At 45.4% G+C, this 14,071-nt stretch overlaps 1 protein-coding gene across 1 annotated transcript; it reads right to left on the bottom strand.

The window, feature by feature from the left end:
* Positions 1 to 1,161: 1,161 nt before the first annotated feature.
* Pop4 (POP4 ribonuclease P/MRP subunit) lies at positions 1,162 to 11,509 on the bottom strand. The gene is made up of 7 exons (XM_004858774.3): positions 11,089 to 11,509; positions 8,830 to 8,882; positions 7,060 to 7,283; positions 5,506 to 5,583; positions 5,267 to 5,328; positions 3,037 to 3,138; positions 1,162 to 1,674 (listed from the first exon to the last, which is right to left on the bottom strand). Exons 1-7 carry the CDS (start codon positions 11,093 to 11,095, stop codon positions 1,538 to 1,540), a joined length of 663 nt encoding a protein of 220 aa, XP_004858831.1. The 5' UTR covers positions 11,096 to 11,509; the 3' UTR covers positions 1,162 to 1,537.
* Between the last annotated feature and the right edge of the window lie 2,562 nt (positions 11,510 to 14,071).

Below are 14,071 nucleotides of genomic sequence, written 5' to 3'. Positions count from 1 at the left end.
TACTTTAGCACAGTCTCTTTCTCATCCCTGCAGCCACTCTGAAGTGAAAAGCCCAGTGCTGGAGCCAGACTACTGGGTTCAAATCCTGGCTCTTCCTTTACAGGCAGTAAGGCCTTGGGCAAGTGATCACAAAATGCAGTTGTCAGGCCAGCTTTCCCTGTTCAGGCTGGTGCTGGGACTTACGCCTGCCCGTGTGGGCTCTGCACCTCAGGCGGCAATGATAGTGCTAACGGTGGGAGCACCTGGGCGGCCTCACCAACGTCCCAGTAAGCAGGGAAAGGAGGAGGGCCAAGCTGCTGGGCTGGTTCCTGTGGCACTTGGGTGCACTCGGTGCCTTTGGGATGTGCAGTGGCACAGAATGAGGCCTTCCTGCTCTCCTGTCATAAAGGAAGTGTTTACACTTCCCTTTACCATTGTTTTTCCTCCAGTGTGGAGTTTGAGGGGAAAATACTGAGAAAGTCAGGACTGTCATTGCTGCTTCTCCTGGTCTGAGAAAGGCACATGATTTTCTGTCACTAGCAGTGACACTTTGTCAGTCGGCACACATTGGCTCTTAAAGGGAAGGGGTGACAGGTCCTTCCGAGCTGTGTTTCTGCACATCTGGCTTTCCTAACAGAAACCTGGAAGGCTGTTCCCACCCTGTTCTCACTCTGGCTCCAGCCTGATGCTGCATAGAAGGACCTCATCAAGTGGCCTTATCGATAATTGTTAGGGTAGAGCCAGGCTGAAAAGCCAGTTTTCTCGGCAATAAGAACAGACCAAAGGTGTCAAAATGGGCCATGTTTGGGGACTCTGGCATTCCGAGCAGGTTAGACTGTGGAAAGAGAAACAGTGGCCAGGGAGAATGCTGTCTATGCCTTAGTCTACCTGTACCAGGTCAACCACTACTAAGCACATGCAGACCCGATGTTCTGCCTCCACGGTCCACCCCAATTCTAGTTCCTCAACTGAGTGAGCCCTAAGTCACTGAGCAATTTCATCATTCACTCCTGCTGAACTTTAGCAAAGTGGACCTTGGTTAGCTCAGCTTGGTGGCAGGCACGCTTGAAAATGTGTTACATTTTCTCTACCACTCTACCACTGCACAGGGCAGCCGCTCATGGCTGGGGCAAGTGAAAAGCATGATCTTGGGGCTCCCCTTTTCTTTCAACCCAGCTGGACTACAGCAACAGTTCCTTTATTTCCAGTTTACGTGTGCAATTTATCAGTGAAAGAATAACTGATTTATCATAGAACATTCAGAAAACTCAGATTACAAAAAAGCATGTACAAAAAAGATTACAAAAAAGAAATAACCTAAGAGTCTTGCTCTTCAAGACAACCAGAGTTAATCCTGGTGCAGATTCTGGCTGTCTTGTCTCTCCACAGGAGCATTACAAAAATGAAGGTCACATCTTCCTGTGCTATTCAATGTCCTTGGCTTTGATTTCCACTGGCTGGAGCTGTCTATAAGTGGAATCTCGCCACTGAAGCATGGGTACTTCGAGTGTTTCCAATTTCCATGTGCCATAAACAGTTGGCTTAGGTGGCAAAGAAGTCACAGGTCAATTGTTCCTTTTCCTTTGAACTTCTTGGCAGACCTCTCACTTGACCGAAGCTGGAATTTACTCCCATAAATGTAGGAAATAAAGTCATCGATTTCTATAGCAAACACACAATTTAGCTTGGGGATAACTGGAAAAAAAAATGGTGGAGAAAAAGAATGAGGAAAACTTCAAGCAGTAAGTTAATTTCTAGGTAGAATGTTATTTATAAAATGTTTATATTTAAAAAAGAAGCCATTAGGAAATGGGGAAACCCACAAAGGTGATAGCACAGGATTATGTGTAGTTACTCTGTCATCAGGGCACCTGATTCACATTCTAAATATAATGTAAAAAATAAATAAATAAAATAAATATAATGTAACACCTCATTTTCTGGGTCAAAAGCTATGAAACAAACTCCCAGAATCAGAGGCTCCCAGAAGCACTGCAGAAATAGGTTTTCCCAGGTCCAGGGATTTAGCTCAGTGGTGCTGCCGCTTGCCTCCCAAGGGCAAGGTCCTGAGTTCGATCCCCAGTACTGAGAGGAAAAAAAAAAAGGTTTTCCCACATAACTTTCAGCCCGGCTTTTGGCCTTATGCTCAGCGGGGAACTTTCACACCACTTTCTGAGGTTTGCAATGTGAGCCGAAGAATACTCAGGAAAATGGAAGGAAGAAGCAAGATAAACCAAGCTCCAAAATTAAAGGAACAGGGACTAGGGCATAGTTCAGTCGTAGAACACATACCATGCACCAGGTCCTAGGTTCGACCCCAAGCATCCCCACCACCACCAACACGAAAGGGGGTGGTGGTGGTTCTTAAGACCCTCCAACTTGGTTAGAAGGCCCTGATTTGTGGGCAAGATGGGGTACAGAAATCGCAGATGACCCAAAGTATCTGCTCAAGCAATGTGAGCCACAGAGTGCGGTTCTCAGAACTCCAGGGTCAGGCCCTACTCTGTTTCCTCCCTGTTATCTACTTAGTTATACTCCTTTTGGAGGCAGCAGGCTCTGACAAGTAGAGGGCCCAAACAGACCCAGTTCCCTGAGGTCCATGCAAGCAGCTCTCCCTTCCCTGACTGTTCTGGCTGAGGCTGCCAGCTCTGCTCACAAATGCCTCTGGGGAGAGCCAAGGGGCCAGGGGTGGTCTCAGCAGGCTTGGATCTTAGAGTCAGTATGTATCTGCAAAGCTGGGCATAGTGACATTATGTCTGCAATCCTAGCACTCAGGAGGCTGAAGCAGGAGGACTTCCGCAAGTCTGAGGCCAGCCTGGGCTACACAGTGAGTTCAAGGTCAGCCTGGAATACATAGCAAGAGCTTATCTCAAAAATAAAACAAAACAAAAAAAGAAAACAAAACAACAAGCAAACACATCAGACAATAGAAAACAAAACAAAACACTAAGTATATGCAGTGTATATTGACTCTGGACTCTTGGAGCCTCAAGGAAAGGGATAAAGTAGCAGCTGGGGTGGCTGGCCTGTGATGCCCCCAGAGACATGAGTACTTACCTTTCAGGCGATCTTCTTTGGTGATGATTTTGAAAACATGCTTTGTCTCCTGTAGAAGGATTCCCGTTACACCCACGTATGAGGGGCATTTGGACTTTGTGACTGCAAAAGAGAAAGGCAGCTGAAGGCTCCGGCCTCCGAGACCTTGGGGAGCCAAAGACAGGCGGATCTTAGGGGCTGGGGACATTGGTCCCTCCTTCTGGGCTAGCAGAAGAAAGAAAATACCCCGAGGGTAGAGGCTGGTTGGGCAGGGCAAAGCTGGGTAGTGTCTGGGCTGTTCTGACAGCTGTCCTCTGGGGGCCTGTGATTACTGGGATCTTAGGCAGTGATCTGGAGACACAGGTTACACATGCATTCAGCACTACCAAGGCCCACAGTTTGGCTGCTCTGAAGGAACCAAGTGTTGTCTGCAGGTCTGAGTAAACACCTGGCCATCACGAGCTACCCAGGGCCTCCTGAGCTCTGGCTAAATGGGAATCGGGCTCAGAGGTGCCCTGAAGACAGTGATATGAGATTAGCCAGTCACAGGCAGCAGGCCCTTCATCTGTCCCGAGCCCTGCCCTTGATGCAGTCAACAGACATTCCCTGAGCACCTGCTACACACCAGCACTGTCTGAGGTAGGTGCTGGGGGCACACTACTGCATGGAGCTATGTTGCAACAGGGGAGGGACAATGTGTGGCAAACCAAAGACAGTTACATTTCCTGACAGTGAGGAGTGCTAAGAAAAATAAGGGTGGAGTAAGGACGGTGGAGAGGTCACCTGTAGTGATGGTAAACTCTGAGGAAGTGACATCTGAGAAGAGAACAGTGTATGAACAAACAGGAGAACTCTCTGGGCAGAGGGAAGAGCAAATGTAAAGGTTCTGAGGCAGGGTGAAGCCTGGTGTGACAGAAGCAAAAAGGCCAGTATGGCTAGACCTGCTGCCCAAGGACACTGAAGAGGCCTTTTAGACCTTAGGCAGAATTTTATTTTAACAGGATGGAAAACTGCCAGAAGGTTTAAAGTAGGGAAGGGACATGATCTGATTTCTGTCATAAAGCATCCATTCTGCTTGTTTGGTTCAGGTTGGGGGAAATGTACCAGACAAGAAAGGATTAGGTGTTCTCTCAAGAAATCTGGGGAGAAGATGCTGGTTTAGATTTGGGTACTAGGATGTGCTAGCAGATTAGAGGTGGGGATTAAGAAAGAAGGAATGTCTAGATTTTTGGCCTGGACAAAGTAAATAGTGTTTCCATTAAGAAATGGAGAAGGCCGGGTGAGGGGCTGGCTTGAGGGGAGACCAAGAGTTCTGTTTTGGATATACAGTCCGAGGTGCCTACCTACTGGACTTCCAGGTGGCCATGTGCAGAAGCTAGTTAGGAGAATGAGCCTGGCATTCAGGAGATGGCAACTGGAGAGCTGTTCATCACAGCGGACACTGAAAACCATCGGAGTAGATGACAGGGATTGTGTTCAGATTGTGCAGAAGGCGCACAAAGACTGCTGAAGTGTGTCCATCAAAGGGCAGAATGGGCCAAGAAGGCTGTAACCACCTCCAGCCCTCAGTGCTAATGATCTGCAGAGACCTTAAGAAACCCACATGGGGAGGCACAGCACGGAAGGTAGTCGCAGAGCACATAATCCCCAGGAGGTAGGGCCTCTAACCTCTTCCAGCTCGAAGATGCTATAGAAGAAAGACCTCCACTCCTTCAGCACCCCATAAAGAACTATGAGGATACACGTCCCTCAGGGGGAAATGAGACAGGAGACTATGGCATGGCACAGCTGCCTGGGAAAGTAGGTGTGACTCGTTAACTACAAGATCCTGGAACACGTGGGCAGAACAGTTTCCAAAGCCCTGCATGTGGACTTCTTGAGAGAACTTGAGCAGGTTTTCAATAGGATGGCCTAGACCTGAAGTCAGCCTGAGGGGGGATCTCAGCACTGCCTCTCGGGACCCATATGTACAAGTTCTCTAGGGTTTCATCAAGATTTAGACAGCATAAAAGGACACAGATGCCATGAAGAGCTTGGTAACATGGCTTTCCTCATGGCAGCCTGCCTTGTGTTTTCCAGGGTGTCCTTTTATTTTGCTTTTTCCTCTTTTACTTGGCCCAAGCTTGCTCTGCAGAGCCAGTTTCTTCCTCACTTTTCACTTTTACTTTTTCAAATAAACTTTGCTACATGTGTAATATAGCAACACACGTGCCACACTGCCACTGGGTGATAGTGCTCTTAGGCAAATTACCTGAAATAATAGCACCATGAAGATCCGCCTTTAACAGCTTGGCTTGAATCATCTGTGGCTGCCTATGAGATAAACAGAAGCCCTAATTTACACCATGACGAAGTGTTCTGAATGAAGCAAACATGTCTACAAACTTCTGTACCCAAGGAGTGCAGATGGCTGGTTCCTGAGGATGCATACACAGTGATCCTAAGAGCCAGGATCTACCCCAATGGGTAAGCTTCAGAAACACAACTCACGTGTCTGGCTTGAGGCCATTGCACAGGTCCCGGATGTACTGTTTCCAGAGTTCATGGAGAGGGAGAAAAAGATTATACCTGTGATAAAGCCAGAAACAGGTGACAAGTTAGGCAATATCGGTAAGGCATTACAATGTCCAAATAGTACAGAGCTTTCTTGATGCCAACAATGATGACCTGGGAAAGTTAGGGACTGGGTGTAAATCCTACTTTCACTGCTGATAATCTGACTAAAATCTTGCCAGGGATGTAGCTCAGTGGCGCTATGCCTGTCTGGCAAGCACAAGGTCCTGAGTTTGATCCTCGGTACCAGGAAAAAATAAATAAAATCAAATCTGACTAAAATCTGGTGCCTTCACCTTTTGAACCTCGGTTTCCTCCATGGTAGACCCTTCTGAGGGTGAGGTTAAGTTTCTGCTAATAATGAGGAGGGGCCTTTCTCTGCCCTGTGTTGCTTCCCCCTGGCCAGATGTGGCCACGGTAGCTACAGCTCAAGCAGTCATCTCAGACTTTGTGCTGAGCTCGGTGGTAATCTGCTGCTTGGATCCCTCATGTCTTTGGGCCTGTCTTCCTCACTAACCCAGGCCACTGTTCATGGGCAAGAAATGAATTTAAGCCACTGACACAGTGAGGTTTTCTGTTACATAAAACTGAACTTAAACTTTCAGTCCACAGGATCTGCTGGTTGCCATGTAGCTCCTTATTAAGGTAACAGGTCTTTCTGGAAGGTGAGCAAGCAGGCTTCGGGGAGAATAATGAATGACAGGGAGCAGGTGACAGGACCACAAAGGTTTATATTGGGGCCATTATCACTTGTTTTGGTCCTTTATGGGGAATCCATTTACATGAAGTCCTAGCTTAGAGAAACAAATAAGCTACTAGTGAGACACTCTGAACAGGGAGAGGTGTTTTCTGTGTCTATAGCCCTGCTGATTTTGTGAGAGGTGTCACTGACAAAGTGACATACTTTGTCTTCTGGAATGTGGAAGGCTATTTGCCTATACATCTTTAGGAAAAGGCTATCAACAGTCCCAAGATGTGCAAACTCAGACTGTTGCCAGGGAGGGTGGAGTGTCAGTCAGAGGATGGAAAATGTCCTCCCACAAGAGTGATGTATCCCTTTTAGAAACTTCTGAAATGTGTAGGCAGCATCTTTCCTTGGCAATAAAACCCCTGTGGGTGATTCTGTCTAGTGATATTAAAAGCTACAGATATATATATATATAGATAGATAGATAGATAGATATCCCATAAGTTCCTCTTTTCAGTCTGAGAAAGCCAAAAGACAAACAGTCTGTTGCCAAGGGCAACAGACTCACTTATGGCATGGCCTTATTAGTTAAGGCTAGGACAGAAGCCAAATAATAAGTCCTTAGTATCATCATGTCTTGCTATTGAAAGCAAACCCAAACATGAGGAATTGGTAAAGGAAGGCTGCCCTCTTGTGGCAAAGGACGGAGAGGCTTCCTATTAAGCCACTGGGCTCCCAAACCTACACCAGATGAGAAGAGTAAGCCACTGTGGGCAAGAAGGCACAGGAAAGGCAGGGCTTACCTCTGTTGCTCTGGTTTAATGTCAAAGAGCTGTAGATCTCTCCTCTCCCTGGCAGAGAGGCCTTTTGATTTTTTTTTCTTCTCCTTGCGCTTCCGGCGAGTGAAGTACTCCAGAATAACAGCTTTGCGCTGCAACTGGTTCTCACAGGCCTGCTGGCTCATGTGGGGCATGCTCCGCTTCAGGAAGGCGCTCACAAAGGCTTCTGCCCTCTGGGCTCCCAGTTGCTGCAGAGACAGGGTGATGCAGTGCTCACTGTTCTGGTCTGGGCTGCCAGGACCCCAGGCACTCCCACCCGCCACTTCTGAGAGCCAGTCTTCACTGATCCATCTGTCTACCCATCGAGCTCCCATAATCTCTCATCTGCCAAGTGTCTGCTACCCACAGCCTCCAAGATGTGAATGTCACATCCATATGCCAGCCTATGACCATGTGTCTTACACAATGCCCATATCAGTGACTTCCTGCCCTGTTTCTCTGAGGTTGTTCTGCTGAGGACTGAAAGCCTGATATGTGGAAGATTTCCCTCATCCTTGGCAGGAAGGCAAGCTCAAGAATGTATAACACAGACATTTAATTAGTCATGACCCCAAGAAGACAAACTCGGAATAGAACCAAGCCATGGCTGTGCGGGAAAGGATCCTAACACCAGGGGAAATAGTAAAACCAGGTGCTCCAGGGTGGGCCAAGCCTGGGAGGAGGGATTCTGACAGAGCCCCTATCACAATCCCCTTTACTTGGGTTCCCAGTGCTGTGGACAGTGTGAGCTTTCTCTGAGAGGTCTGCTCCTGTACTGCTTGGAGAAAGAATCAAGTGCACCTGACGCCCTTCACTACTCTCTCCAACATGGTGCACAGTGACAAGTTACTGTGATAAACACAGGCCCTGAGAGAGGACTTCTGGGCATAATAACAATCACATTTGTGTGTAGTTCTTGAAAAAACCCCAAGTGTCATTACTTCTCAAGTTGTAGTTCCAACAATCTACCCCTCATTTGGCAGTGGCTGCCTTTGCCCTCTCATGTGCTACCTCTTGGCTGGGCCATTTCAGCACTAAGCAGACTGCAACTGACAGCTTGAGGTTAATGTGTCAATAGTAATGAAGACCTCCCACACGGCAGAGAAACAAGGGAATGAAAAGATATGATATGCATAATCTCTGAGGGAGCTCCCAGAAGGGATGGCAGAACTATGTCTGTTTCAACACTGGACTGTTAGATGTTAACTAAAAATGAATTCATCAGCATCATTATAAGAGCACAATTATTTAATTCTTTTAAATAGGTAAGAGGTCTCTTTCATGGAAAAGCAAAATAAAAGTACCCTGATTTCAAAACCTTGACTTCAAGGTAATACTCACTGTGAGCCACAAGTGGAGATTTTGGCCAAGTGACAGAACATAATCTAAGTTCCACTTAAGAAATGTGATCTATGTGCCTTTTTCAGGAGCGAAGGGGACAGAGTGACGAGGTCCAATGATGGTGCTTATCAGGGCAGGTTTCAGGTGAGCCTGGCCTAGTGTCCCTCCATAGTGGGAGATGACACAAAATCAAGGAGTTCAAGTTTATCAAACCTGACTGAGACAACAGGAAAGCAGGTTGCATCTGGGAACATCAGTATAACATAGACCTTGATGGAGCCTAAAAGGTTCACTGGAAATGTGAGGAGTAAGACATGGCAGAAAACAGTTAAAACCAATACTATAGGCTTAGATGCCACTAAGGCATCTCTGTCAGCACCTTTGTTGCTCCTAGACTTCCTGCAAAGACTGTACCTGAACATCGTACTCTTTTGCTTCCTTTTGAGAAAAAGTATGGTAGATCACACCTGGGGGATTAAAGAAAGAAGAAATGATTAATTCCTGTGGAGTATGGCTACAAGGCCCATGGCTTTTCTGTTTTTTTTTGGTACCAGGGATCGAACTCAGGACCTTGTGGTTGCAAGGCAGGCGACAGAACTACTGACCTAAATCCCTGGCCGGCCCATGGATTTTCTAACTATAAAAATGAGTATGCTAAAAAAAAAAAAAAACAATGAGTATGCTTACTGAGAGGTAGAAGATGGGTCTGGTATGAAAAACCAAAGCTTAAATGCTTCCTTAGACTCCTTAAAAAAAATTTTTTTTGGTGGTGCTGGGGATCAAACTCAGGGCTTCAAGCATGCCAAACAAGTGTTCTAACACTGAGCTACACCCCTAGTCCTTTTGGATGCCTTGTATCTGTACACCCTCTGGCCATGTCTACATTAGCAGTTCTAAAGGTGGCTTACAAAAGAATGCTTATCACATTTGACTGTGTTTAAAGAAATCTTTCTTTTTTTGGTACTGGGGATTGAACTTGGGACCTTGCGCTTGCGAGGCAGGAGCCAGAACCACTGAGCTAAATCCCCGGCCCAAAGAAACCTTATTAAGCCACAGATTTTTGGTCCCTATGCTCAGATCCTGGATTTCTAACAAATTCCTAGATGCTGTTGCTGGTAAATGAATCATACTTAAAAGTTGCTCTGTTTTAAAATACCATAAGTTAGAAGCTTAAGCAATTACACTAAGTCTAATGAAGTAACCCATTTAAAAGTTAGGTTAAAAAAAAAAAGATGATACAGCTGTAAGATAAGATCGCTAAAAATATATTTTGCTGACTGCAAATGTTTAAAAAAGGCTTTTCAAGCTGGGTATGGTGGCATCTGCTTGTAATCCCAGCACTATGGGAGGCTGAGGCAAAAGGATCATGAGTTTAAGCCCAGGTTGGGCAACTTAGTGACTTTGTCAGACCCTGTTTCAAAACAATAAAAAGAGCTGGGGACACAGCTTATTCCAAAGGCCCGGGGTTCAACTCCTAGTACCATAGAAAAATAAACAAAGATTTGTCACATGTTAGTATCCATGCAATTGGAACATATTATATAATTGATGGTGTCCTGAACTGAAAAAATGCAGCAGTCATTTTTCAGATTCTAAATATATATATATTGATCAATGTGGTATCAACCTCGAAAAACATCCTCACTTCTGCTTTGTACTTAATTTTTCTAAAGAAGAAAACCGGCACTGAAGACACGACAGGGGTATGAATAAATAAGAATGGGACCAAGGGCTTGGTTTAAGAACCAAATAATTTGAAAATTTATTTCACACTACACTCTACACATTTTGTCCCACCTTTCTTGTGATTTCCAGTACATGTCTGATCAAGCAAACCACACGTCACAAGTTTCATATAAAGAGTCTAGTTGTCCTCACATGGAAAATGGGGATTAAAAATCTATTTGTAGAGAGAAATTTGCAGGAACCCCAGGAATGATTTTGCTTCCCTTGTCATAGATGCCTAGCATCAGACTTGGAAGTCTTTCTCCAACAGTACACACGTAATAGTTACTGAACACTCATTTCTTGTCAGGCAGTTGATTGAAAGCTACATATTTTTCTCATTACACATTCTAAACAATCCTTTGCAGTGGGTATTCCTACTTATACTCACAAGAAAGGTAAGCTTACATATGCTGATCACTTAACTTGGTCGTATAGGGTAAGGAGTAAGGACCGGCAGGAGTGGAAATCAAAATTCTGATCTGTCCAGTCTTTATAGGGTCTACACTCCCCTGGCTATACTACTCTGGTACTTGCTTCTCAGCCTTGGCACATCTCTGCTCCTATAACAAAGCCTTGGGTGATATCGTTCCCAGCAACTCTCAGAATTTTATACGAGACAAAAGGTGGAAAATTAGGTGGCAGAGGAGGGCAGGGATGTAGTGGCCAGGTCCGGCCAGGGCTCTGACCCTTTATCCTTTAGCATCACACACCACTGGGCAGTCCCCACGAGAGCTTGTCGGGTCTCCTGACATCATTGCTCGCTCAGAGGCGGAGTCTGCGGATCTGCACTGTGGGTCTGTTTCTTTTAAGTAAGGTGGAACAACTCCCATAGAGTTCCGTTAAGACTCTGGAGTGACAGGTAGCCCTGACTCATTTTATCCACCAACATCAAGTCTCCAACCCTTCGTAACCGCCCCCCCCCCCCAACTTCGCACCGTCCCTTACTCTTCATTGTGGGCCCGCTTCCGGCGCGCTCGGATGAAGTCGTCCTCACGCGTTGCAGACTCTTCACTTTGATCAGCGGTTCTCGGCCACCAGGAGTCTCTCTCGTCAAGTTTCCTCTGGAGGCCTGCCGTGGAGGCTCACGCTTGTTAACCCAGTTTACTGTGCGATCTAAGAAGATCACAGGTTCAAGCTCAGCCTGGGCAACAGCGATTCAGCGAGACCCTGTCTCAAAAACAATTAAAAAGGGCTGGAGATGTAGCTCTGCGAAGCCCCTGGATCCAGTTGCCAGCATCACAGGAAAAAATGCTTTCGGCTAGAAAGGCTCCTTAATCCAAGGCGGTGAGGTAGACCTAGTCAAGATTCGCCAGGGCTTGCGGGCAGCGGGAGTGTGGGAGACTTTCAGAGCTCGGAGATGGCGCTGCGCGTGACGTCACTGACGTGCGCCGACCTAGGGTGGTGCATGCGCCTTGGGGCCAACTCCGTGGGCGCTGAAGGCGCTGGTGAAGTTGTAGTAGTGGGTTTTGTGGGATCATTTCAGGTTTTTTGTTTTTTGTTTTTTGGTTTTTTTCCCGGTACTAGGGCTGGAACGCAGAGCCTCTTGCATGTTAAGCTGACACTCTGCCACTGAACTAACCCGGCCGGCTAGCTTGCATCTTTGTAGGGGGAGCAGTAGGGTTGGGGTGAGGGTATGCCGGTGAAGACCTTGGGTACAGCGAGGGGGGCAGACTTGGAAAGGACACAGGGAGATTGGGGACCAGGGAGGGCGGAAATGGGACAGAGTGGTGGCGGCGGCGGTAATGAGGTCTGTGGGGTCTCCAGTCACAGTTCTTAAAGGTCGGCGGAGGCAGCTGCTGTGGGGGAACTGGCAGTGAGGTTGGGATAGCTGGCAAAGGATATCATTGTTTCTGCTACTCACCAGATCTGTGACGCTGCTTAAGGCATTTCCTATTCCTAGGTCCTGTCCTTTTGCTATCTTTAAAGAGAGTGGGGTCGGAATATCAGTTCGTATCAGTACGATAAAAGGCAGAGAAGTGATTCTCTTCGTTCTAGGGATGTCCAAATGTGACAAGAAGGCCTGGCTTAAACCCTGTGCCTGGGTGCAGAAATGTGTCGCTTAGTTTCTGCTGAGTGCCAATCCTGGGCTGGGTGCTGGGCGGGAGAGAAAAACAACATGGTGTCTGCATTCGTAAGTCGGTGGTTCTCAACTTTGAGTACCTTGTAAACTCCTTTTAAGGGGAGAAAAACCTCAGAGAACCCTGAAAGTATGTCCACAGGTGCTGGTTTGAGAAATATTGGCTTAAGGTTTCTTTGGTGATGACTTTGTGGCATTTTGATCTTAAACTTAAGAATGCAAGCCCTGATATTCAGTGAGCTTGAATGCATTTACTTTATATGTTGATTAACTGATATCAGTATGGAGACACAGCAGTTGAACCTGTTGCTCTGCAGATACCTGTGAGTAGTTAGCGATCTTCAGAACTGAAGCATATATAGGTAAATATATACATTGTACAATGGCTAAATCAAGCTAATTAACACTAATTACCTTATGTATTTACCATCTTTTTTGTGGTGAGAACATTAAAATCAGTGATTTTCAAGTATACAGTATATTGTTACTAACTATAGTCACCATGTTGTATAATAGATATCTTAACAAATGTGAACCTTTTGTGTGTGTGTGTGTGTGTGTGTTGCTGGGAATCAAACCCAGCACCTCACCCATGTTAAGCATGTGCCCTACCACTGAGTGACACCCCTGACAAATGTAAACTTTACAACAGCACTAAACAGCAGAAGATGTAGGAGGCAATTTGGGGCTATAGACTCAAGGGGGACTTAGTGATTATGGAGCCGTATGAGAAGGCAGATGTCTTTTTGAGTTTCTGTTAGGAATCTAATTTTATATTGACCCTTCTTGAATATCCAGGGCAGCTCTGAATGTCTACCAGTCTTCTCTACAATTCCTAGACTGTGGTGGGGTGGGTACTAGTGGAGCTGCAGCTACTCCATAGTTTCCTCCTGACTACAGTATTTTAAAAAAGCAAACCATCAGAAAATAATTGTGTTTGTATGCAGAGAGATACCTTTAAGGAGATTTATGATTGTAGAATAGAAAAAATGTGGAAACAATTCAGTAATTGACAGTGGCAGACTAAGCAAATGAAGTATATGCTAATTTATTAGGTAGATTAATTAAATGTATTACAGTCAATCACAGAGTAAGCTTAAAAAATTCAGATTCCTTTTCCTTGGAGATTATTTAGTAAGTGGGTTTCCCAAATCTGTATTGTATTTTTTTTTTTTTTTTTTTTGGTACTGGGAATTGACTCAGGGCCTTGTGCTTGCCCAAATCTGTGAAAAAAAAATTTTCAGGTGTGGCATATTTACATAACATTTAGAGTGGCATGTCATGAAGCATTAAATTGTGCAACTTTTAGTATGGTTACAAAATGTTAACAAAACCAAATATATAAAGAAAAACAATTAGGATTTATACAAATGTACTGAAAATTTTTATAGCAAGAAATTCTTTTCTGTTTTCTAAATTTCATTTGGAATAAACAAGGCTTTAGCTTTTGTCTCTTTTAAAGCTATAAATGCTAAGCTTTCTTTTTGTGAGATTAGTGTGTGGGGTCTCACTGTGTTGCTACAGCTAGTCTGTAATTCTGGGGCTCAAGGGATTTTCCTGCCTCAGCCTCCCAAGTAGCTGGGACTGCATTCTGCTGTATTTGCACAGGTTTCTTTTGATTGCTGCTTTAAGACATTGAGGCAGTTATGTTGCCTACTCAAGAAACATTTATATAAACTCAAAAAGATTAAGCAGCATTAAGTAAACCATGAAAATCATGGTACCCTGAATATGTAAATACAACATCAGTTTATTCTGACAGTACAGCAGGAATTTTTCCTGCAGCCCCTTTCCTCCACTTTTGAATTAAAGAAAACATTTCTAGAAGCATTTCCTGCGATTATTTTAAGA

Source organism: Heterocephalus glaber, unplaced genomic scaffold, assembly GCF_053883595.1.
Source record: "Heterocephalus glaber isolate CG9 unplaced genomic scaffold, H.glaber_assembly_v1.0 deba00001561, whole genome shotgun sequence".
Classification (NCBI taxonomy): domain Eukaryota; kingdom Metazoa; phylum Chordata; class Mammalia; order Rodentia; family Bathyergidae; genus Heterocephalus; species Heterocephalus glaber.
This window is presented reverse-complemented; position numbering and strand designations above follow the sequence as displayed.